At 55.4% G+C, this 24,639-nt stretch overlaps 1 protein-coding gene across 4 annotated transcripts in view; it reads left to right on the forward strand.

Annotated features, from left to right (window-relative positions):
- The window catches only part of UBR4 (ubiquitin protein ligase E3 component n-recognin 4), a 132,319-nt gene that overhangs the window by 106,275 nt on the left and 1,405 nt on the right, over positions 1-24,639 (forward strand). For all 4 annotated transcript variants that reach the window (XM_052661867.1, XM_052661884.1, XM_052661876.1 and 1 more), the window contains 16 exons: positions 310-390; positions 4,547-4,634; positions 5,115-5,242; positions 6,110-6,217; positions 7,032-7,151; positions 7,865-8,055; positions 8,485-8,658; positions 9,276-9,375; positions 12,869-13,087; positions 13,878-13,991; positions 14,818-14,960; positions 15,320-15,445; positions 16,565-16,759; positions 19,175-19,399; positions 22,491-22,581; positions 23,335-23,497. In XM_052661867.1, coding sequence (XP_052517827.1) covers positions 310-390; positions 4,547-4,634; positions 5,115-5,242; positions 6,110-6,217; positions 7,032-7,151; positions 7,865-8,055; positions 8,485-8,658; positions 9,276-9,375; positions 12,869-13,087; positions 13,878-13,991; positions 14,818-14,960; positions 15,320-15,445; positions 16,565-16,759; positions 19,175-19,399; positions 22,491-22,581; positions 23,335-23,497 — 2,266 coding nt within the window. The remainder of the gene's footprint in view (positions 1-309; positions 391-4,546; positions 4,635-5,114; positions 5,243-6,109; positions 6,218-7,031; positions 7,152-7,864; positions 8,056-8,484; positions 8,659-9,275; positions 9,376-12,868; positions 13,088-13,877; positions 13,992-14,817; positions 14,961-15,319; positions 15,446-16,564; positions 16,760-19,174; positions 19,400-22,490; positions 22,582-23,334; positions 23,498-24,639) is intronic.

The following is a 24,639-nucleotide window of genomic DNA, read 5'->3' on the forward strand; positions in this document are numbered from 1 at the left end:
TGGTGAAAAACGCGTTGGGTGAAATGGAGAAAGCTACCCCTTTTGGTGCTGAGCTGAAATGGACTTGGGATAGAAGGTGCTCAGCAGGGCTTTTAAACCAGGGAGTCCATGGTTTGGGTTAAGGCTATGTGGAACCCCTGAAATTGTGCACAAAATTGTGTGTGATGTTCACACACGTGCATTTTTTAGAGAGGGAGAGTCAGTAGGTCCGTAATGCATAGACAATAATCGGTAAAGCACCCTTTGATCTTAAAATGTGCTTGCATGACGATTCTTTGGAATAACAGCCTCGTCTTCTTTTCCATTCAGCTTCTAGTGAACAATAAAATCATTAGTCTGGACCTCCCTGTGGCTGAGGTTTACAAGAAGGTCTGGTGTACCACAAACGAGGTGCGTGCTCGTTTTCTCGCCTGCGGTGTGGGTTGGCTTCCAGACGTGGTAACGATCGCGTGCCCAGCTTGCAGCAGCACTGAAGGATCTGAACTTCCTGGTCGTGTTAGCGTGGGAAAAGCCGTCGCCTTGTCCTCCTCATGGGGCCGCTGCCTGGGGAAGGGCGAGGAGCTGCAGGAAGGGGAGAGCAGCCCTGGCTTTGCAGCCGGGCGGCCAGCAGAGTGAGGAAGCCCTGTGACGGGGAGCACCTGCTCTTGGGTTCCCTTTCCACGTGGGCACCGAGGTTGATTCTCAGCTTTTGATGGACTTGCCCACCTTTCAGAACATGTTCCAGCGTGGCGTCGAGGAGCATAGTTTCTGTTTTACCAGCTGGGGAATTGAGACTCGAAAGGCAGCTGTTTTGAAGGAGTGAGAACGGGAAATGGAGGGAGTGCAGCGCATTGGCCCTTCCGGCCCCTCAGTTCTGTCTGTCCGATCGGAACAGTCAGATGGTCCTCTTCCCCGCTTCTGCCTCTTTTCTTAGTCTCATCTCTATTTCCTGTCTTGCTCCTCTCCTTTTCTTTCTTCCCTTTTCTTCTATTGGGGGATATTTAATAAATGAATCATCTAATTGAATTACAGCAAACTAGTGTACCAGTGGAGTACAGTGAACTTTTCTGTCGTTAGTCTCGAATATTTCTGTAGAGTCTGAAAAGCTAAATTGGTAGTTACTAACAGTATGTTTTTTGGGCTCCAAAATCACTGCAGATGGTGACTGCAGCCATGAAATTGAAAGACGCTTACTCCTTAGAAGAAGAGTTATAACCAACTTAGATAGCATATTGAAAAGCAGAGACATTACTTTGCCAACAAAGGTCCGTCTAGTCAAGCTATGGTTTTTCCAGTGGTCATGTATGGATGTGAGAGTTGGACTGTGAAGAAGGCTGAGCTCTGAAGAATTGATGCTTTTGAACTGTGGTGTTGGAGAAGACTGTTGAGAGTCCCTTGGACTGCAAGGAGATCCAACCAGTCCATTCTAAAGGAAATCAGTCCTGAATATTCACTGGAAGGAATGATGCTAAAGCTTGAAACTCCGTTGGCCACCTGATGCGAAGAATTGACTCATTGGAAAAGACTCTGATGCTGGGAGGAATTGGGGGCAGGAGGAGAAGGGGACGACAGAGGATGAGATGCATGGATGGCATCACTGACTCGAAGGACTGAGTCTGAGTGAACTCCGGGAGTTGGTGATGGACAGGGAGGCCTGGCGTGCTGCGATTCATGGGGTCGCAAAGAGTCAGACACGACTGAGTGACTGAACTGAACTGAACAGTACATTTTGGCCTTCCATTTGTTACATACTTGTACTTTTCTCTATTCTGTTCTCCCACTGTGCTGGGAATCCTGGTCATTGTGTATTGTTGGTTTACTGCCCGTTGAGTGGATATAGCACAGATAAATACACAGAAGACTTCTCCATCCACTGCATCTTGCCACTGACATTTCAGCCTCAAAACTGAATGGTGCAGGTTTAGTCCCTGATGCACCTAAAAATTAAGACCAAGCTTCTACGGGCACCCTTGTAAATGGTGGTATAGGACCCAAAGAATACGCATGGGCAGCCTCCCATTTTGAACCAGGAGGCAGGAAGTTGGGGATCATTTGTTTCTCATGTTAATGCTTCATCCACCAAGGGTTTCTTGTGGTGAAGTCCAGAGTTGGGAGCAGCCTTTCACCCTGGCTTTCATCAGTTTCTCTCCTTACTTCCCCCTTGTTTCCTGATAAATAGCCCACCTCTTCAGCCGCTCACCAGGGCCTGTGTCTCATGTCCCTCTCTTTCTGTCCATGGTCTGTGGCTGTTTCCTCTCTTAGTTCTCACTGGGCTTCCACAGCTAGATACGCTCTGAGGCCTGGCCCGACAAGTTCTTTCCCTCCAAGATTTTCTCTCCTGAGGCTGAGCATGGCTTAGCGACAGGCAGCATGGATTAGTGTGGTACCTGCTCACCCTTAATTTCCTGGAGTGTGACTTCAGTCCCCCGTTTCTCACCTCCAAAATGAGGGTAATTCCTAAGAGTGTATAGGCTGGAGTGCCTAGTCAGTACCTGGCAGATAGTAAAGTCTCATGATCCCTCAGTTCAGGAAGGTTGCTGTCATCTTGTAATTCAAGACTTATTTCCAATCATTCTATCAAGTTGTAGGTTTTAGCTTGAGATTTGGATGAATCCAGTCCTTGCTGTGTGGTTATATGAAGCTCTCAGGATCTCCATAGGCAAAGATGGATGTATTCTGTTTTCTTGTTTTGATTTCTGAGACTTGAGTCAAAGCCTTTTGATCTTACTGACTTCCCTTGACCTGATTCTTTGAGTAGTGGTCCCTATTGATTAGAGAGATTTTATAATTCTGAAGGAGGCATAGGCTTGGAATCAGTACCTGGCTTATAGCTGAATGACTTTGAACAAGCTATGTAACCTTGTGTAAAAGGATAATATGAAGTGCCTAATTAGTGTAGGGCTTGCGTGGGTGTCTACTTGCTAAGCTGCTTCAGTCATGTCCAGTTCTTTGTGAACCTATGGATTGCAGCCTGCCAGACTCCCCTGTCCGTGGGATTCTCCAGGCAAGAATACTGGAGTGGGTATATACCATGCCCTCCTCCAGGGGACCTTCCTGACCCAGGGATTGAACCCTGTCTCATGTCTCCTGCTTTGGCAGGCAGGTTCTTTACCACTAGCACCACCTCAGAAGCCTTAGCCATAGGGCTTCAGTTCAGTTCAGTCGCTGAGTCGTGTCTGACTCTTTGCGACCCCATGAACCACAGCACGCCAGGCCTCCCTGTCCATCACCAGCTCCCGGAGTTTACTCAAACTCATGTCCATCACATTGGTGATGCCATCCATGCATCTCATCCTCTGTCGTCCCCTTCTCCTCCTGTCCCCAATCCCTCCCAGCATCAGAGTCTTTTCCAGGGAGTCAACTCTTCGCATCAGGTGGCCAAAGTATTGGAGTTTCAGCTTTAGCATCAGTCCTTCCAAAGAACACCCAGGACTGATCTCCTTTAGAATGGACTGGTTGGATCTCCTTGCAGTCCAAGGGACTCTCAAGAGTCTTCTCCAACACCACAGTTCAAAAGCATCAGTTCTTCGGCGCTCAGCTTTCTTCACAGTCCAACTCTCACATCCATACATGACCACTGGATAAACCATAGCCTTGACTAGACGGACCTTTGTTGGCAAAGTAATGTCTCTGCTTTTCAACATGCTATCTAGGTTGGTCATAACTTTCCTTCCAAGGAGTAAGCGTCTTTTAATTTCATGGCTGCAGTCACCATCTGCAGTGATTTTGGAGCCCCCCAAAATAAAGTCTGACACTGTTTCCACTGTTTCCCCATCTATTTCCCATGAAGTGATGGGACCAGATGCCATGATCTTCGTTTTCTGAATGTTGAGCTTTAAGCCAACTTTTTCACTCTCCTCTTTCACTTTCATCAAGAGGCTTTTAGCTCCTCTTCACTTTCTGCCATAAGGGTGGTGTCATCTGCATATCTGAGGTTATTGATATTTCTCCCGGCAGTCTTGATTCCAGCTTGTGCTTCCTCCAGCCCAGCATTTCTCATGATGTACTCTGCATATAAGTTAAATAAGCAGGGTGACAATATACAGGCTTGACTACTCCTTTTCCTATTTGGAACCAGTCTGTTGTTCCATGTCCAGTTCTAACTGTTGCTTCCTGACCTGCATATAGGTTTCTGAAGAGGCAGGTCAGGTGGTCTGGTATTCCCATCTCTTTCAGAATTTTCCACAGTTTATTGTGATCCACACAGTCAAAGGCTTTGGCATAGTCAATAAAGCAGAAATAGATGTTTTTCTGGGGCAACACAGAATAAACCAATAAATCACAGTTGTTAACAGCTATTATATGTATTTAATGAAACTAAATGAAGTAGGGTCTATAAAGTGCTTTACACAATTCCAGGCTTATGGTAGACCCTACATAAAATGAGCTTCCTTTCCCCTAAGTGAGTTGTAGGGCATTGGGATTCTATATTCTGTGGTTAAGACCTCACGAAGAATAGGAGTTGTCTATACGGCTGAAGTGTTCATTAAATTAAGCAGTCCAGGTGTTGGGTCCTTTGCATTTTCTGGGCCCGTTTACAAGTCTTTCTCCAACCTCCTCCTCTTAGGGAGAGCCCATGAGGATTGTTTATCGGATGCGGGGGCTGCTGGGGGATGCCACCGAGGAGTTTATCGAGTCCCTGGACTCCACCACAGGTACAGCCTTCCACAGACACTGCTGCACATCGGGTCTGAGGTTTGGGACCAGTGGCAGTTCACGTTCTGAGGCTTCAGGGGTGTTCGGGGCAGGTACTCTAGGAATTCTCTTCAGAAGTAGGGGCATTGTTTCTTCTCTGAGGAAGAATACAGTCATTTACAGCCTCGTTTGGATACCTCTGGTATTGAGGGTGGGTGGGAACTTAGGGAGGAAATGAAATTAGCACCAAAGAAGCTCAGGTTTATTTATTTAGGGCTTTTTTTTAAAGGTGGTTGTAGTGCTTATATTTTCACATATTTGAATAAGCAATTTTAATTAACTTGAAATTTAAGAAAGAGCCACCAGGAGCAAGACAGTGTAGTTTAATACCCAATACTGACCCCCTTTATTGGGAAAGAGAAGAGCTGTCAGCCTGGACGAGGGCTGTGCTCTATTCCGGGCTTCACCTCCGTTTTCGCTTGGCTCTCCTTCTCTCTCAGATGAAGAAGAGGATGAAGAAGAAGTGTACAAGATGGCTGGTGTGATGGCCCAGTGTGGGGGCCTGGAGTGCATGCTTAACAGACTGGCAGGGATCAAAGATTTCAAGCAGGGGCGCCATCTTCTAACGGTGAGTCGGAGGCAGCAAGACAGGACCAGCCGTCCTCTTCCGGAGGGGCCCCCGTGGACAGGCCGGCCGCTGCCATTTAACCCCAGGGGGCAGCATGGTGCCGTGGACCGGTGCATGCCAGGGACCAACCTGGCCGTTGCCCTGGCCCTCCATGCCTCAGGGTCCTTCCCCCAGGGCTCTCTTCCTGACCACTCCTCCGGAACACCAGTGTGAGAGCACGCCTTCTGCTTGCTTCTCCAGTCACCTGTGGACACCAATGTCTAATTGTCTCTCCACCCAAAATTGCGCTTGTGTCAGTCATTCCTAACGTTCTCATTATTTAAGTGGATTTTGTAAGTAAGTGTTTGGTAGGATTTTGTCTGGTCATCCATCCAGCTATCTCGTGAGAAGTAGGCGATTCTAAAGGCACCATGCACCTTGCACTATTATTTTCCGCCTCCATTAATTATTATACCCGTGCCTTAGATGAGATACATGGTTCAGAGCTCCCGTGGGTCACGAGCTTTAGGATCTTTTTGTTTACTGTCAGTTCAGGGTCTGAGTTAGTACTGGAGTTTCGCCCAAGGCAACCGAGCATCGCCTGTTCCACTAGGAATTGGTGTCACTGCCCTGTCTAAGAGGGGTAGAGACAGACCCAGCCCACGGGAGCTACTGCTGGAGAACTCTGCCGTTTAAGTGCCAGGCCAATAGGCGACCCCAGCCGCCGTGTCGTGTCTCCCTCAAGAAACCTCACCCTCCTGTGTATTTCAGGAGTGTCTGCTGGCGGTGGCACGGCCCCTCTGCCCTTCTTAGGGTATCTCTTCCCGCTTGTCCCCACCCCTTCATCGTTGGGTGCTCTCACGGGTTCCGACTGGCTTCTCTTGTCAGGTGCTGCTGAAGTTGTTCAGTTACTGCGTGAAGGTGAAAGTCAACCGGCAGCAGCTGGTCAAGCTGGAGATGAACACCTTGAACGTCATGCTGGGGACCCTCAACCTGGTAGAGTGCGGGCTGCAGAAGCTGAGGGATAAGCAGGGGTGGGGGAAGACATCCCACCCTGCCCCAGATGATATGGATTGGTGACCTTTGCAAACCTCCCATCTGTCTGACCGATGGGCACAGAGGCTTGAATTATGCAGGCTGCCCATTATCCCCCTGCTGGCTCACCCTTGCTGCCGCCACAGCACACAGGAGCATCCTTGCTTCTTTCCTGAACTCAGAAGCAGGAGGAAGTTAGTCCCTGCAGCAGTCCTGACTGCACCCCAGTCGGAAATTGGTGCCATTCACCTCGGGGCGACCAGAAAGAAACCACACACACATGCAGTGACACACATACGCAGCGACGCGCGCGCACACACACACACACACACACACACGGGGCAACCAGAAAGAAACCACACACACACACCCCACACACACACATGCAGCAACACACACATTCACATGCACACGCATACACACACACACACACACACTTGGGGTGACCAGAAAGACACCACACACACACACGTAGCGACACACCCACACAACACGCAGTGACACACACGCACGTGCACACACACGCACGCGCACACATACGCACTTGGGGCGACCAGAAAGAAACCAAAATGTTGTTTCCACTGTCCTCAGAAACACACACTGTGTCTGTCTCTCTACGCATGCCCATGCACGCACACACACATGCACACACATGCGTGCGCAGTGTGTACACAGATTGTCGGGAGCACAAGGCCATGAAGAGCGCCCTGGAGGAGGGGGCCCCGTTAGCGGGGTGTGGCCGTGGCCGCTGCGTGTGACTGGCCCCCTCCCGCAGGCGCTGGTGGCGGAGCAGGAGAGCAAGGACAGTGGCGGCGCTGCAGTGGCCGAGCAGGTGCTGAGCATCATGGAGATCATCCTGGACGAGTCCAACGCCGAGCCACTGAGCGAGGACAAGGTGGGTGGGGCCGGTCTGTCCATCCACAGGCACCGTCTCGTTGCCAGCCACTGGCTTACTTGGGTCTAGCTGTGTCAGCCAGGAACGATTGAACCTTCGCAGCTGGTAGGAATGGCAACCATTCCTGATGGTGACGTCATTGCATCGAAGCCTGAAATCCACGGATTCAGAGGAAACAAAGCGCTAGTCCAGCTGATTGACAGGGGCCTTAGTGCAGCGCCTCATTTCACAGTTGAGGATGCTCCAGGCCTAGAGAAATGAAGCGAGCCGTTTGGTATCATACAGTTGGTATCATACTGTATAGTTAGATGCCTAGAACTCAGGTCTCCAACTCCCAGTTCAGTTTCTCTCCACTTGGTGCACCTGTATGTTCCTGTGGTCTTGTTGGTGCTGATGTTTTGGCTAGAGATAGGACCAAATGAATACCAGGGAGCCTACACTGTCTTGGGGAAGGAAAAGCCTGTGTTGGTGTATTTTGACCGCCTGTATGGGTGTATTTGACCACTAATAATAGAACCAGCGCCGAAACTTAGAAACTAATTTTTGAGGTGGAGCTCACACTGTTGATTATTCCCCAGGAAGTGCTGAGACACTGCTCTTCTGAGGCTACTTGTGGTGGCTCTGATGGAAGTGGATAACCTTTCAGGGCCAGCTGTTGGCTGCAGCCAAAGTCCCGGCCGTATTAACAGGCCTTCCATCCTTTCTTCTTGTAGGGCAACCTCCTCCTGACGGGCGACAAAGATCAGCTCGTGATGCTCTTGGACCAGATCAACAGCACCTTCGTCCGCTCCAGCCCTAGCGTGCTCCAGGGCCTGCTTCGCATCATCCCGTACCTTTCTTTCGGGGAGGTGGAGAAAATGCAGATCTTGGTGGAGCGGTTCAAACCCTACTGCAGCTTTGATAAGTATGTGGCTAAGATTCAGACAGCTAACTGAGAGTTGCCGGGAAAGCCCTGAACCAGTTCTGGGAGACTAAGGAAGAATCACCTGAGTTTCTGTTAGACTTTTGTGTACCAGTCTGGCCTTCTAGGGGATTGGCCTAACTGGGGAGGCAGAAAGTGAAAATATATTGTGTTAAAGCAGCAGCTGGTGAGGCAGAGAAGGCGAGCTGGTCGGAGGGACTCAGGTGTGCGAAAGCAGAGAATGGGAGAGAAGGCTGGGAATTCGGGGAGCGTGGCAGGGAGGAGGCAGCATGGCAGGAGGCAGGTGGGAAGGTCTCCTGTTAGGCTCAGGAGTTGGTGCTGTAGGGCATCGAGGCTTGTGAGCCAGGAGAATGACATGATCGGCTTCTGTTGCTCCTTTTGCACTCTGAGGGCCTTTGCTCTTTCCTCCAGGTATGATGAAGATCACAGTGGCGATGATAAGGTTTTCCTGGACTGCTTCTGTAAAATTGCAGCTGGCATCAAGAACAACAGCAATGGACATCAACTGAAGGATCTGATTCTGCAGAAGGGAATCACCCAGAGTGCCCTGGACTACATGAAGAAGCACATCCCCAGTGCCAAGAAGTAAGCAGCGCGCCCGCCTTCCCTCTCCTGCTTCCTTCTCTCCTCCGTCATCTGGGCATCCCTCAGCCTTCCTCGGGGTCGCCCTCTCCTTCTGCAAACTGTCAAGGTGACCATGCAGCCCTTGGGGCTGTGGGAAAGGATGGCAGTTTGTTGGCTTGTATTTCAAGTACTCATTTCTTTTGTAAAGACTTTTTATTTGGCTGTGCTGGGTGTTAGCTGCAGTGTGCAAGATCTTTAGTTGCTGCATGTGGGATCTAGCTCCCTGACCAGGGGTTGAACCTGGGCCCCTGCTCGGGTAGCTCAGCGCCTTAGCCGCTGGCCCGTCAGGGAGGCCCCTCAGGCACTTACTTCTCCCTGGTTCTCAGCTGGGCTGGGTGGTCTGCTGTGACTCCTGGGCCCCCTGCTCAGGGAGCTCAGTGTCTTAGCCGCTGGCCCGTCAGGGAAGCCCCTCAGGCACTTAACTTCTCCCGGGTTCTCAGCTGGGCTGGGTGGTCTGCTGTGACTCCTGACGGTATGCTTGAAGGTGTGGTCACGTCTAAACAAGCCAGAGTCACCGGACGGTTTCTGGGCGTCCTTTGCCTCTCTGGCCTGCTCACGAGCCTCTCTCTGCTTTGCAGTCTGGACGCTGACGTCTGGAAAAAGTTTTTGTCTCGCCCAGCCCTGCCGTTCATCTTGAGGCTTCTTCGGGGGCTGGCCATCCAGCACCCTGCCACCCAGGTGAGTGGCCAACATGCACGGGGCCTTATTCTGGAGCAGGACATGGCGTGTGAGGGAACCACACCCTCTCTGCTCATCTCCCACGACTGAGTGAAGGTGACCGCCTCGATTAGCCTTGAGCTGGAAACTGCCCTAATGTATGAGAGTCCCAGAGTAGACGGACTCTCAGAAGTCACCTGGCTCATCTCTCTGTGTGCAGAGAGGATTAAGTTACATTTGTGTTTTCCTCATACAGCTCATTCTTACGTGGGGCTTCGTTACCTCCTGGCTCAGCTGAGCAGCGTTTGTGAGGGTGTGGCTGGCCAGGGGGGTGAAAGCTGACTTTTGGCCACAGTCCCCGGGACGTTTGTAACACCATCACCGCCAGCTTCTGCTCTGTGCTGGCAGCCAGAAGCTCGGTTCGTAGGGAGGCCCACCCTGTGCGCCGTGTTGCTCATTCCTGATAGTCACTGGGTCGAGATACCTGTTACTCTCACAAATAATAATTGACCCAGACAGGTGGCCAGTCTGGATTACTTTAAGTAACCTATTATTTTGAGATAACTAGATTCAGGTGCAGTTGTTGAGAAATATTAGAGACGTCATGTGCCGCCTTTACTTAGCTTCTCTCAATACTGCATCTTGCAAAACTAGTAAATCGTCATAGCCCAGGCGTCGGCATCCACGCCATCACCACAGAGCTCCTTCCTGTGGTCCTTCCCAGCCGCATCCGCCTCTCCGGGCAGCCGCTGACCTGGCCTCCATCTCCCTAGATCTGTCCTGTCTAGAATGCTGAGTACAAAGTGGAATTAAGCAGCGTGTGACTTTGGCCTTTCTCACTCAGCACAGCTGTCTAGAGTTCATCCTGACTGCCGTGTGTGCCAGGGGTCTGTTGCTTCTCGTTACTGAGTAGTCCCCTGTGCGGATGCCCCGTGGCCTGTTTACCCGTCACCAACTAAAGGGTCGTTGCCATTTTGAGGCAATTGTGAATAAAGTGGGCTGGCTTCATGTGCAGGCTTTCGTGTGAGTAAGTGTTCATTTCTCTGGGTTAAGTGCCCAGGACTGCAGCTACATCGGCTTGTGTAGCGGTTGCATTACTTTGTTCTACAGGTAGCTGCCAGACTGTTGTCTGGAGGGGCTGCGCTGCTCTGCCCGCCCCTCGGCAGGGTCTCAGCGGCCCTGCTCTATCGATCCTCGCCAGCGTCTGGGGCTGCACTGTTCTTTGTTTCAACCATGCCGACAGACGGAGGGCGGCGTCTCATGGTCTAATCTGTGTTTCTCTGGCGGCTGGTGACGCTCCCTGCGCGTCTTTCCAGGCCTCCATCCATCTTCAGGACCAGCATTTCCGTATTTTTGCCCCGCTTCTAGTCCAGTGTCTGTTTTTTGTTGTTGGGTTTTGAGAGTCCTCAGGGCTGCCTTTTTGTTGTTTCCACATTCTCATTTAGTGATGTTTTCTGAAAACTCATTCTAAAAATGTGGTTAATTGGCCACAATAAAGATCTTCCATATGTCTCGCTCAAATAGCTATTGGTCTCAGCTTTTCTTCAGTTCAGTAGTAATAGTCATAATCAGTGCATCTTTATGGATAATTCTTCCTGCATAATCGTTTCCACCGTTTTCCTCGCATCTTTGTAGCATCGTTATTTTGAATATGGATAAATCAAGGGACAGAATTGTAATTTGACCAGTGGCAACACGTTGACTTGGGAACTCTGGTCAGTGCGTTCCAGGCTTATTCTTAAGTTACTAATTGGATTCTTTTTTAAAATAAGGCTTCATCTAGATAGATGCTTGGCATTCCTACTCTTGACCACTCACTTTTCTTCCACGAGTGTGTGTAGTGCCTGTCATGTACCTGAGCTGTGCTAGGCTGAAGCAGTGTTAGCAAAAGAAACATTGCCTGTGTGAGTCCTCCAGAGCTTGCTCTCTGGTGGAAGATAGAGCCCAGGACATAGGGTATCAGAGCAGATACCGGTATCAGAGGTAAATATGCAGTGGGGAAGGGGTCAAAGGAAAGGGGATTTCTAAGAGGAGAATGTAATGCCTGCAAAGGCTCAGAGGTGAGAGAGCTAGAAACGTTCCAGGAACTGAGAGCAGTTCCAGCTGGGGGAGGCCTGGCAAGAGTTGGCGCTGGAGACATCAGCATGGGTCCACATCATGTTCCCCAAGGAGAGCAGTGTGTGGTGCCTCCCAAGGGTGGTGCCCCTGGCTGTTCCCTGGAGGACGAATTGCAGGGCGGTGACGTGGGGGCGGGAAGGACAGTTTATCAGAGTCTGGATGAGAGCCCCTGGCGGCTGAACTCCGGTTCGTGAGGTGGACAGTGAATGGATTCCACGGAGATCTGGGGGGCAGGGTAAATGGGGTTTGGAGATTGACTGCACGTGGGCAGTGAAGCAGCTGGGTGAATCAGGAACTCTGCTCAGTGTCTGGACTGGGCAGCGGGGGGTGGCGGTGCCATTGAAATTGACGAGAGCTCTGGGGTTTGGAAGTGAGTGAAGGGAGGGGAGTCCGTGACACTCGATTATTAGTGTGTGGTCTGCCCTCCTGACCAGAGTGTAAGCTTCGGGCGGGCAGGGGCATCACGTGTATGGGTGTGCACGCACACTTGCACAGTAAACAGCCCACATGTACCATTCAGTAGGCTGTTCAACTACAAGTTCAGCGTTCAGAGTTGTTGAGACATGAGCTAACGTGTCGTTGTGCTGAAGAACAAAGTGGACACGTACGTACCTGCTGTGAAGCTCGACTGATGAGCTAGTGACTCTAGTGACTCGAGTTGATTGCTGAACTTCCATGTCACAGGTTGACTTAGATTTCGATTGAGTGTCATCTCTGTAGTGATTGGTGAGCTGGGGAGTGGCAAGGCCTCACAGCGAGCAGACCCGTCTGCCCTTGGCAGGGCGACGTGTTCACACCTCTGTGGGGAGTGGGCTGTTGCCGCGTAGCAGCTGCCAGCGTTGTTAAGCCTGGGGTCTTTCAGTTTGCATTTGTTTCTAGGCTCTTTCTCTTTCCTACTCCCACGTGTGCTTGTGTGTCTGGAATACTCCAGTTGAGAAAACGTCTGTGCTCCTGGGTGTGGTGGGCCTGGGGGCCCGGATGCAGCACGCAGCACAGCCCCCATCAGCGGCGGGGCCAGCCCTCCTTGGTGCGGTTGCTGAGTTCACCGCTGAGGCCTTGTCAGATGCCGCTTCTCTGGAGCGTCTGACCTGAGCCCTGTTCACATTTGCTGTGCTGGGTGCTTTATCTGATTTAGTTGTCACAGCGACCCTGGCCTGCCCCCATTTTGTAGCCGGGGGTATTGAGGACTGCAGAGCGTGGTGACTGCTCGGGTCGGTGGCAGAGTCTAACCTCCATGTTCAAATCTCTCGAAGCGTAAGATCAAAGGATCCGATCGAAACCAAGCAGACGACGTGAGACTGTGCACATCGTGCTTGTTTTTCTCCAACCTTGAAGCTCCTGAGAAGAACACTTGCCTGTGTACTTGGCCGTCAGCTCTCTGGTCCTGTCTTGGCAGGTTCTGATTGGAACCGACTCCATCACAAGCCTGCACAAACTGGAGCAGGTGTCCAGCGACGAGGGCATCGGGACCCTGGCCGAGAACCTGCTGGAGGCGTTGCGGGAGCACCCGGATGTGAACAGGAAGATCGACGCGGCCCGCAGGGAGACCCGGGCCGAGAAGAAGCGCCTGGCCATGGCCATGCGGCAGAAGGCGCTGGGCACGCTGGGCATGACGGTACCGCCCGCCCGGGCCCCGCCTGTTGACGGGGGCTCTAGGAGCCGGGGTTGGGCGTGCTGAAGATGCGGCTGGGGGGTGGGGCGGTGGGGGGCGAGGCGCCGTGCCGGACGCTTTGCTTAGAGATGTGGCTCTCACTGCTCTGCGCTGTGCTGCAGAGGCCAGACGGCTCAGATTTATAGCGACTTTAGAGATGGGGATGGCCGTTGTAAGATGTGGTGTAAGCCCCCTGTGTGGGTCTGTGAGGTTGACATTGTACCCATTTTTCAGATGAACTAGTTGGGGTTGAGAGGTGCAGTAAGCAGGCCAAGGCTCATAGCTAATACGTGGCTGGTGGGCGTTTGAACCCAGGTCTGGGTGACACAGGGGCTCTGGGCCCTCCTCACTGCCCCCTTGGAGGAGGCTGCAACCCTGTGAGGCTGTCTCCAGCCGGCCAACTCTGTCAGCAGATTTAAAACTCTCGTGGGAACAGTAAATGAATCATGTGCTGCAGCCCTCAGCAGCCGAGGCCTGGTCTTGCTGGCACAAAGAGGGGGCCTTTCTGGTGGCAGGGGGCCACTGGCCAGGGTTCCAGCCGGATGGTTTCCTCTGCTTCCCTGGTTCCTGTGGGGAGAGAAGAGCAGGCGGATCTGGGTCTGCACCCTCATTAGAAGCCACGCGAAGAGATTTCCTTTCAGCGCAGCTGTCCTTTCCCCATATGTGGAGAGTCAGCGTGTGCCCGCGTGTCCTGGGCCCGTGGGGAGGGTGGGCAGCAGCCCCGTCTGACCTGCCCCCTGGGCCCCCCTTGCAGACCAACGAGAAGGGCCAGGTGGTGACGAAGACGGCACTGCTGAAGCAGATGGAGGAGCTGATCGAGGAGCCGGGCCTCACATGCTGCATCTGCAGGGAGGGCTACAAGTTCCAGGTGCGCTGCCGGGCCCCGCCAGGGCTCATGTCTGAGGACCAGCCGTCCTCTTCAGAGGCGGCAGGCAGACTGATCTGAACCGTCCACAGCAGCCCCAGCTGCCGCTCATTGAGTCAGGCCCTGTGCCCAGAGCCTTTATGTCAGCTGAGTAACTTTATCTTTAAACATGTAATGAAGAGCCCTCATCTGTGGATGAGAAAACAGTACCCGTAGCAAAGGCAGAGTTCTAGGCCAGTTCAGAGCCGGGGCTGTTAAAAGACACCATGCTGCCCCTGTTCAGGTAACCTGGCAAGAAGGTCAGGGCCTCAGCTTTCTCGGCGCCACCAGACTCGCTTTACCGCCCGGGAGCAGAGCAGCAGGTGGCCAGTTTGCTGCCCTGAGGCCTCAGGGGTGCCCTTTTCCTCTCCAGCTCGAGTTGACTTCCTCGCTCCCCAGCCTGCTGACTGGCAGGCGGCCGGGGCTCAAGGCCTGTAAGTCCCGGGGTGACACAGGCTCCGTGGGGCTTTCTGGTCAGTTTTGAAAAACAAGCGACTTACCAGCAAGGCAGGTGAATGCAGCAAAAAGGAAAGGACGCTCCGTGTTGCATTTCTGCCCCTCTGTCCGCACAGCACCCACCTTATTTTGGTCACTCCCCACAGCCCTCATCTCTCCGGGGCTGTGCCCCGCTGAGTGCTGACCAAGTGACTGCAGGGCTGACTGTCCCATACTCGTGAGCACAGCCCCTCGAAGGAATGCAGCCCCGGGGTTCCCTCTGCTCTGCTTCCCCTCCTTCCAGAGCCTGCCGTGGAGCTTCTCACCTCTCTTCCTCTTTTCCTTGTCTTTGCAGCCCACTAAGGTCCTGGGCATTTACACCTTCACCAAGCGGGTCGCCTTGGAAGAGATGGAGAACAAGCCCCGGAAGCAGCAGGGCTACAGCACTGTGTCCCACTTCAACATCGTGCATTACGATTGCCACCTGGCGGCCGTCAGGTGGGCCTGCTTCCTGCGGGATAGCTCCCACAGGCCTCCCCCATGTGCGCTTCTTCCCAGGCCTGGGGGCCTTCAGGGGAGCAGGCAGCTTGTGGGAGGCCCCGGCCTGGGAGGGGCTGGGGCTGCCAGCCCTGCGGTTTTAGCTCTGTTCCTTAGGCTTTGGGAAGTAGGTGTCCTGCCTTCAGCCTTATAGGCCCCAGAACCATTCCTGGGAAAATGCACTTGACTCTGGGCCCAGGGCTGGTGAGAGCAGGCTCGCCTACTGGAGGCTGTGGGGCCGGCATTCACCATCTCGTGGCCACAAGTGGCTGCTCCTCTGGGGTCGGTAGTCACTTGTCCCTGCTCTCCTCCCAATCCAGGCTGGCTCGAGGCCGGGAGGAGTGGGAAAGTGCCGCCCTGCAGAACGCCAACACCAAGTGCAACGGGCTCCTTCCGGTCTGGGGGCCCCACGTCCCCGAGTCAGCTTTTGCCACCTGCCTGGCGAGGTGAGTGTGGCGCATGGGGCGTGGTGGGAAAGAGGAGGTCAGGACCTCCCTGGTGGTCCAGTGGTTAGGGTCTGTGCTTTCACTGCCAAGGGCACAGGTTCAGTCCCTGGTTGGGGTACAGAGATCCCACATGCTGTGTGGTGTGGCCAAAGAAAGGTGGGGGGGGGGGGGCGGTTTCCCAGGAGATGGAGGAAGATCGGCCATCAGCTCAGCCCTGTCATCGGAGACCCACGTCCATCCTCGAATGCTCACGGGAGCTGCCTGGAGCAGGGGTGACTCTGCTGGGAGGACCCTGCATCCTCAGCGCTTGGGCCCCGGGAGGAATCTCTGGTTTTCTGCTGCCTGCCCTTCTTTCCTGATCTTAGGACTCAAGACACAGGATCCCTGACTTGATCCTCGAGGCCAGAATTTCCCAGAGTTGACTTCCGTTCCTCTGAGGTTTAAATAATGAAAATAGCTTAACAGCTCGGGGAATATTGGTCTCCTTTCAAAGCTGCTCTTGTCCTAAAATCCAGAGTGGAGCAGCGGAGCCCTCTTTGAGGTCCTCGTCCCTTATGGGTGCCTAGGACAGTGGTGCGCTTCCTGAGTCCTGTTGTTGAGCTCAGGGACCAGGCGCTCAGCAGTGATGATGATGCAGGTCCCACTGGGCCACATTGAGCTGCTGTCAGTGTGTCAGAAACCCAGGCCCAGAGCTGGTCGGGCAGAGCCCAGGGAGGTGGTGACGTGCATTAATGCAGAGAAACCTTTTTTCTTCATGGAGGTTGAATAGATGATCCTTATGGATAGGTCACCTTGGCAGAGTGGATAAGCCCTACTTTTCTTCTTCCGAAATGTACTTCCAGTTGTGGGCACAGTACGTTCTGTGACGTTAGTCCATCAAGGAGTGGGTCCCCAGACCAGTGCATTCTCATCAGAGCTTGGAGAACATCTCATTTAGTGAGAGCAGAAATGAAAGGGCGCCGTGCTCGTGCCCCAGCCCTGCCCCGTCCTCTACTCTCCCCGTCGTTCCCTGTCCGTCGCGTAACCTTCGCACCCATCAGGCCGGCGGGGGCTCTGCCTTCCCAGCGGGTCTTCGCCGTGAAGCTGGCTTTCACTTCGCCCTCTGTCCCCTTCTCCCAGGCACAACACTTACCTCCAGGAGTGCACGGGCCAGCGGGAGCCCACGTACCAGCTCAACATCCACGACATCAAGCTGCTCTTCTTGCGCTTCGCCATGGAGCAGTCCTTCAGCGCGGACACGGGCGGGGGCGGCCGGGAGAGCAACATCCACCTGATCCCATACATCGTGCACACCGTGCTCTACGTGCTGAACACGTGCGTACCCGGCCGGGCCCTGGCGCGCTGTAGTCTGTTCCAGAACTAGCGCTGGACCCCGGGTAGCTTTATTGAAGTAGGAACATTTGCCTTTTTGGAGTCACTCAGGAGGAAGTGGTAGACACAGCTTTCTCCAGAGCAGTCTCATCTCCCGCCGAGGGCCGCATCCTAGGATTGGCCTTGGGCCAGAGCGGGAACAGGGAGCGGGAGAGGCCAGACTGTCAAAGCTTCTGCTTCAGCGTAGCCCCAGCTTGCGAGACTGTTCCCTTGGGTGGGGGGCCCTGGGTCAGGGCCAGAGCAGACAGGCTGTTCCCAGTGAGGTGTCGCGGCTGGAGGGCAGGACCACGGGCTGGTATCCGTAAGTGCAGACTGGACTGGCTGCCCGTTTCCAGTGAGTGAGGCTCTGGCGACTGTGCGGGGAGAGGGCTTGTTTATCTGGGGAGGTCGGCTGAGGAGAAAGGTAGCCCAGGAAGTAACCCAGGTACCCTCCCCCGTGTGTATACTGGGAGCGGTTAGGTATCCCTGGGAGGGCAGAGAGTAGTCAGTCGTTCTGTCTTGCTTTCAGAAGCCAGCTGAGAGATGGAATGTGCTCAGCTCCTCGATTAGATTGACATGGTTTCATGCCTTTGGGCCCCGTCTTCTAGTGAGAGTCTCCCGTCCGTGGGGCAGGTGCTGACAGGTGGGGAGGCTGAGTCCAGCCCACCCGCGGCAGCTGCACTCAGTTTAGGCAGCAGAGCCATTGTTCTCTTACCCTTCCTGGTCTCCAGCAGAGTGATCTTCTCCTTCCCTCCCATTTCCCCGTGAGGTAGAAGGCTGCTCTGGAGACGGCAGTCTTCATTGTTAGAGAGGCGCTGGCGGCTCTCCACCCATCATGACCTCACCCGCTCAGCTGTTTAGACCAAGGAAGCAGCCTGTGTTGTTGACAGCCTGAGCGTTCCCATCACCCTCGTGGTGCCTCAGGCCCGAGCAGTGCTCCCTGCCCCGGCCGTGGGCCTCTGAGGGGCCCTTGTCTCTTCTTGGCAGCCATGAGGTGGCAGGGGCTGCCCTGTTCTCTGGGGAGCGAAGCGGGCCTGGAGAGGCCGCGTGCTTTGCCTGGTGGAACAGAGCCCGTGGCCTCAGGCGTCTCTGCGTCTCCCACGCCAGATGCACGTAACTCATGCTCCGGCCCCTTAGCTGGGGACAGGGTGCCCTGTATCCCGTTGTCTCGGTTACTGAGGGCTGAGCCGGCAGCCACATGGAGAGGTCTTGCTTCCTTCCTTCACCGGCTCACGGCGTGTGAGCTTGGTCAGGGGGGCTGGTTGAACAGGGTTCACCACCTTTGTATATGAAGGCGAGTGTGTCACACGCACCACGAGCCGGTGGAGTTGAGCGGGCCCTGCAGTGGCACGAAGCTTCTGGTTCCCGATTCTGAGTCTGGTGGCCCCACCTGTCCCACCACGTTCCATCCATGGAGCGGAAGAGGGCATGCTGTCCCCGCCGGCCCCCGCCCCCCGCCCCGTGCAGTGTCCGGCAGTACCATCTGCAGACCTGGTGGCCTTGCGTGCGTGCCCGTCTACTAGCGTGGTGGTTCTATTTCCCTCCACAAAGGTAGGCCAGGGTGGCAAGTACTCCGGGTCTGAGAGCTCCCTCCCGCTCGAAAGGGGAGAGTGGCCTCCCAGGGCCCACCCAGTGGGTTGCAGAAGCTTCCTGGCCGAGAGAGTGGGGATCCACGCTGGGGAGGCCGGGCCAGGCGGCCTGGTCAGAGCCTGGTCCCTCCCTTAACACGAGGTGGTAGCTGTCCCCCGGGTTGTCGCAAGGATCAAACGCGATAACCTCAGCACGCACCTGGTGGTGAGGTTGATGATCACCATTGTTACTGCAGTTCAGACAGGCTTGGGAGCAAGAGGCAGGGCTCGCTGGAAGAATCTAGTCTAACGAAGGAGACGGGGCAGGAGAGCCTTAAGAGAACGAACCAGAGCAGCCTAGGAGAGATGCCGGGGGCAGAGACGCTGGGGGCAAATGCCGATTGCACAGTTAGCTGTGCTGAGACTCGTGGGGTCAGGGGCTGTGGGCTTTGAGCTCAGTCAGAGACTCCAAACCGGTGACTTGAGTCATGTCACCTCACCCCCCAGGCCTTCAGATACCCTGGTAAAGAGGTGCTGGCTGTCACCTTCCAGGGTCATCAGAACACAGATGGTGGAGGGTTTGTGAAGGTGCTGGTCACATGCATATTGGAGTTGTGTGGAGCTGGACTGGGGGTGGGGGCAAGGAGGATGCTGCTGAGCAGGACTTGGGGGGTGGGCTGCTCTGCTTGGAGAGGGATGGGAGGGGCGGCCCGTTCAGGAAGCTTCCCAGCGGGACGCCAAGCACACCCTCGCCCCTCCTGCGGCTCCGGCCTGCGTCTGGCCCGCTCTCAGGGTGTCCCTTTTCTTCCAGAACCCGAGCAACATCCCGAGAGGAGAAGAACCTCCAGGGCTTTCTGGAGCAGCCCAAGGAGAAGTGGGTGGAGAGTGCCTTCGAAGTGGACGGGCCCCACTATTTCACGGTCCTGGCCCTGCACGTCTTGCCCCCAGAGAAGTGGCGAGCTGTCCGTGTGGAAATCTTGCGGAGGCTGCTGGTGACCTCTCAGGCCCGGGCAGTGTCTCCAGGTGGAGCTACCAGGTCGGTACTCGCTTTGGGAAGCATCTGCTTGGGAGATTGTTGCCTGGGCTCTGAAACCCACTCTGGAGGACTGGCTCAATGTCGGGTGCTGAGAGGAGGCAACTCGTTAGCCTTTGGTTGACCCTGACCCCTCTCAGACTGTCTCACCGAGAGTCTCGGCCTGATGGCAGGCAGGTGCCGGCTGCCTCTGGGGCAGGTGTTCAGCCTCTAGAAGTGGAGCTGGGCTCACCTCTGCGAAATTCCTCAGGGAGGAAGCCAGCCAGGCACCGCGTGAAGCCTCTCAGGAGAGGAGTTCGGGCCGGCGGGCGGCTGGGACAGGCAGCCTGGTTTTCTGCATCTTGCTATTCCCGGCTTGAACTAGCCAAGCCTCAGGGCCGCGTTCGGGGAGCTTCTTTTCTGACACTGAGAACGCGCCATCTCTCTCCTTGCTCACAGTCCTCTCCCGTCTGCCCCGCCCTGCCCACGAGCCTGTCCTCTGTCTCTGCTACTGGACACCTCTCGAAGAAGGGGGGCATTTCAGGAAGGAAGCGGTCTTCATTTTCCTGACCCTGTGCTGTGATTTGGGTCATCAGGGAGGTGTCTTGAGGGAAACAGCTGCAAAAGATAACAGGGATTGTTGGGCCGGCATGGATTGCCGCACACCAAGGGGGCCCCGTGACACGGCGCTCGGCCCGGGGTGGCCCCAGCCATCTGCATGCTCAGGCTGCAGCGCAGGGTGTGGGTTGGTGGCTGGCTTCTGCCCCTTGAAGGAAACGTGCTTCGCTTTGGGGAGTATCTAGGATTCAAGGGGACGTTTCCAACGAGGGCACAGAGGAGGAGCTTTTAGGCCCCAGTGGCGACACACTGAGTGGAAACAGCCATGGGCCTGAGTTTGTGTACCTGGAGTCTCCACCTCCAGCAGCTCCGATTCATCACGTGGCTAGTTGTGGGCACCTCAGGGCCCAGAGGGCACCTTGGAGCTCTGCTGGAGGATTCAGCCTGCCCCGGCCTCTGTCAGAGTCCTGCCCAGCCCCTGCCCCCATTCCAGACCAAGCACTTCCCAGGTTTCCCAAGAGCCTGAAGCATTAATAGTTAGCTCGCTTTGTTGTTGTTCAAGGATCACTCAGGAATCCTAGCCCGTAGCTCGCTCCTAGGAATCAGAAAGTTAGATGTGGGAGGTACTGAGTTGTGGATAAGCAGGCTCAGCCTGCGTCCATAGCGCAGAGTGGCCGTTCACTGGGCACAGGCCCTCGGTGACAGGTGTGAAATCCAAGCCCATAGGAACTGTGCGGCTTTCACTTAGGAGACTAGAATTCATTACTGTCCCAGGGAGTTAAGGAAAAGCCGATTTGGTCACAGCTTAATTAGGAAATCCAGTGTGAGCTGGCTCATGAGTTGCCGTTTTCTCTGAAGCAGTTTAGTCACCTTCACTAATGAGCCTTAAATAATTAAGTCGGGCAGGGCCACCCCGGATTCCTGCCACCGAGGCAGAAGAGCAGCACAGGCAGGGCGTGGGGGCGTGAGCGGGGTGGCGGGGCCGCGGGACTCCCCCAGGAGAGTGCGAGGGGCCCCTGGAGGGCGGGCAGTGCTGCCCAGTGGCTTCATGCTGAGTCCATTGTGCAGGGAGGCGGCAGATACACAGAATCTGGGAATTTGCATGAAGCTGCTTTCTCCTGCGGGTTTCACATTCAGGAAAGAGAGTCTTCTGCGAGTGTTTAAGCCTGGGACGCTCCTAGACGTCCGTCAGAGCCTCCCTCTGTTGCCGTCTGCCAGCATGCAGACCTGTGGGGAGAGAGCTCTTGCCCTGCCTCCAGGCCCACCCCGCAGCAGGCCTCCCTTTAGACCTGGCGTGTGCAGGCGCTGTGGGAGGGGAGGAGACAGGTGCTCTGGAGATGCTGGGGGTGGCAGGGGTACAGGTAGCGTGCTTTAGCAAGCAGAGCCGTCTGCCACGGCTCTTTTACTCTGGTTAACAGCTGAAGCGCTTCTTGAGTGTAGGTGTGGCTGGCCGTCCTGTGCCGGTTAGTCCCTGCTCGCGAGGCCCACACGGACAGTGTGCTTTCAGCCTCTTAAATGAATAACACCTGTGCTTGCTTTATGAGCCTAGCATTTATAAACACCTGTGCGTGCAAGCACACACATTTTAGTGCTAAGTCTGGTCCCTTTGGCTGCAGGCTCTGTTTCAAGGGGTAGAATCCCCATGACAAGGGTTTCTCTAGCCTTTCCAGACAGCACCTACCCTAGATCTTGGGTCGTAGACACCGAACCCTGGCACCGGCACTTCACCCCCTGTGCAGAGAGGACTGGCCTTCCTGGGCTTCACAGCGGCTGTGCCTTCTGGAACCATCCTGAGGCCCAGAGCGTCTGCCGAGGAGGTGGTGACAGTGCTGCCACAGCAGCCCCGGGCCTTCCTGGCTGGCCTCTAAGCCTGAACTGAATCACTGGATTGGGTGACAGTGATGCAGCTCGGGAGCCCAGGGGTGTGGCGAGCAGCTCGGGATTATGCTGGGATTTAGGAGGTGTCAGGTGTTTGCAGCTCCCTTCCCAGGCATCACTGTTGCTCAAAACCAGCTTTCCACCAGCTTCTGTTTTTCAACACGGCACATGGTCGATAAGTTACTGTGTGTGGCTAGTTGAGGTAAAATTCTCCTGGTGGGAACCTAAGGACTGAAGCGGAGCCTTTGTTTCTTCCCTCACTTGCTAGATCCCGTCAAGTTTGAGAGTGTGTGTGGGGCTGAACCCAGGGAAGCGTGGGCTCCGCCTTGTCTCTTGGGGGCAGTAGCCTGTTGGCCGCCACGCTGCAGCTTCTCTCCCCCTCTCCCCCTCTCCCCCTCTCCCCCCTCCCCCTCTCCCCCTCTCCCCCCCTCCCCCCCTCCCCCTCTCCCCGACTCGGCAGGGTCACGGCTGAGGTGCCGTGCACGGGGCATCTTGTGAGGTAAATGAGCCACGGGCCCCAGCGCCTCAGGAGCTCTGGCCTCGGCTGCTTTCCTCCGGAAGATGGCTGAGGGGGGCTGGATCGAGGGGGCATGACTCCCGGGGTCCTGCCCCGCTCGCAGAGCACTGGGCTCTCTCTTTGCGAGTCTCCTCCCGGGTCTGAGACTCGACTCTCTTCCAGGCTGACAGACAAGGCATTGAAGGACTACTCAGCGTATCGCTCTTCCCTTCTCTTTTGGGCCCTCGTCGATCTCATTTACAACATGTTTAAGGTAAGGTGGCCCCTGGGAGCCTGGCTGGGCTTGGCAGGCACGTGGACGTCTGCATGGCGGCTCTGGCCCTGCCTTGGCCTCCGGCTCCACTAGCTCCCCTGAGAAATAGGCTGCGCCCGCCCGCCGTGGGGAGGGTTTCCAGTGGCCTAGACCCTGCTCGTGACTGCGTTTGTCTCCACGGCCATTCCATTCCTGTGACCCCGTCTGCTGCTGTTTCAGACCCTCTTCTTCAGACAGGTGCCCCCCACCCCACCCCACCCCCACAGTCACCGTGTAGTGGTTGCTGTCGTCCCTTTCTTGGACCAAGTCTGTTGCCTGATGTGAGTGTAGCTTATTCCAGCCCAGCTTATATTAGCTTGGCCAGAAAGTTTGTTCCATGAGATAGTGCGGAAAAGCCCGAATGGACTTTCGGTCACCCTCATAATGGGGTCCCTCCCCTCTGCCTTGAGAGAGGGGGTTTATGGCTGGCTCCTTCCACCCTCTGAGGGAGACAGCTCGGTTAGAGCATGCTGGCAAGCCCCTCTCCTGGGGGCGCGCAGGTGTGGGAGGAGAGAGCGTGCGCCTGTCGCGGCTCATAGGTTCCCAGGACTCCTGCCTCAGGGGGCTGCGAGGGGAGTGGCCGGAAGCCGTGTTGCTCCTGGAAGCAGAATGCGTCCCCCAGGGAGAACGTGGGTGTGGCGGGAGGACGCGCTTCCTCCCTCCTCTCCTGGGGCCCCGCTGACTGCCTGGCCCGTCTCCTGCTGCTGCTTGTAGAAGGTGCCGACCAGCAACACGGAGGGAGGCTGGTCCTGCTCTCTGGCCGAGTACATCCGCCACAACGACATGCCCATCCATGAGGCGGCCGACAAGGCCCTGAAGGCCTTCCAGGAGGAGTTCATGCCGGTGGAGACCTTCTCGGAGTTCCTCGACGCCGCCGGTCAGTGTCAAGGGTTTTCATCTTCACAGACCGTGGGGGGGCTGGCCGTCGCTTGCATCTTCATACGCGGGGAAAACAGGCGAGAAGCAGCCTGTGGGCCACCACCACGAGGTCCAGGAGAGGTGTCTACCTGCCAGGCCACCGGCTAACAAGGTGCAGCCATGACGTGGGGCTCAGTTCAGCCCAGGCACTGTGTTCATCGCACATGCACTTCCCCAGTACGCAGGGCAGCCGGTGTGAGGTGGAGCCGTGGTTATCCCCATCTTACAGGTGGGATAACGGAGGCTTTGATGATTGAACAGGTTCCCAGTGGGAATGCCTGGAAAAATCACTAGAGCCCCTTTGGCTTCCTGACTATTTACAACAGTTCACAGAATTAACATGGAGCCTGCTTGTCTTCCTCCTGCCTCTTGGGGATCCAGACATCATGTGTCACAGCTGCCCCCTGGGGAGGTGTGGGCGATACCAACTCTGATTCCTGAGATCAGTAGTATGGAAGGAGAGCAGAGAGCATCTCTGCTCATAGGCGCAGGGCAGCACCGCGACCTGCCATCCCACGAGATGTCCTCAGACAGGTCCTCACCCCGCTGGGAAAACTGAAGTCCAGTGTTGTCTCCGGTGTACAGGTTCTGTGGGCAACAAACCTGCCATCCTAATTGCAAGCATTAAAATTGTCTGATTTCCTGACGCAGCAGGTGACAGCAGGAGGAGGGGCCTTGGGCTGGTGCTGAGGAAACCCACCTGGAATGAAGGCCCCCACGCCCCCTGAGGCTGCGCCTGCCTCGCTCCTGTGAGCTGGTTCCCTTTCTGCCTGGCATTTATAATGGGAATCTTGTCAAGTGTAAGAGCCGGAAAAACATCTGCCCGCACTGCCCTGTCGCGCGCAGGCCTCCGCCGGCATTCGCCAGGCTGTCTTCCGGGAGGGGAACGCTCGAGCATTGGAGGGTGCTCTGTGGGAATCCCTCTCTCCACCCGCATGCAGTTCCCCCCGCCTTGGCCCACCTTCTGGGTCGCCCGTCTGTCGGAGTGGCCCTGGGAGAGCCCCGCTGGGCGTGCCTCTGCGGGTCTGCGGCCCCCCAGTCATCTGGTCACCAGGGCTTGGCACTGCTCGCCTCCATTTCTTTGTTAACGTCACTCGATGC

The sequence above is a fragment of the Budorcas taxicolor genome, chromosome 2, assembly GCF_023091745.1.
Source record: "Budorcas taxicolor isolate Tak-1 chromosome 2, Takin1.1, whole genome shotgun sequence".
Classification (NCBI taxonomy): Eukaryota; Metazoa; Chordata; class Mammalia; order Artiodactyla; family Bovidae; genus Budorcas; species Budorcas taxicolor.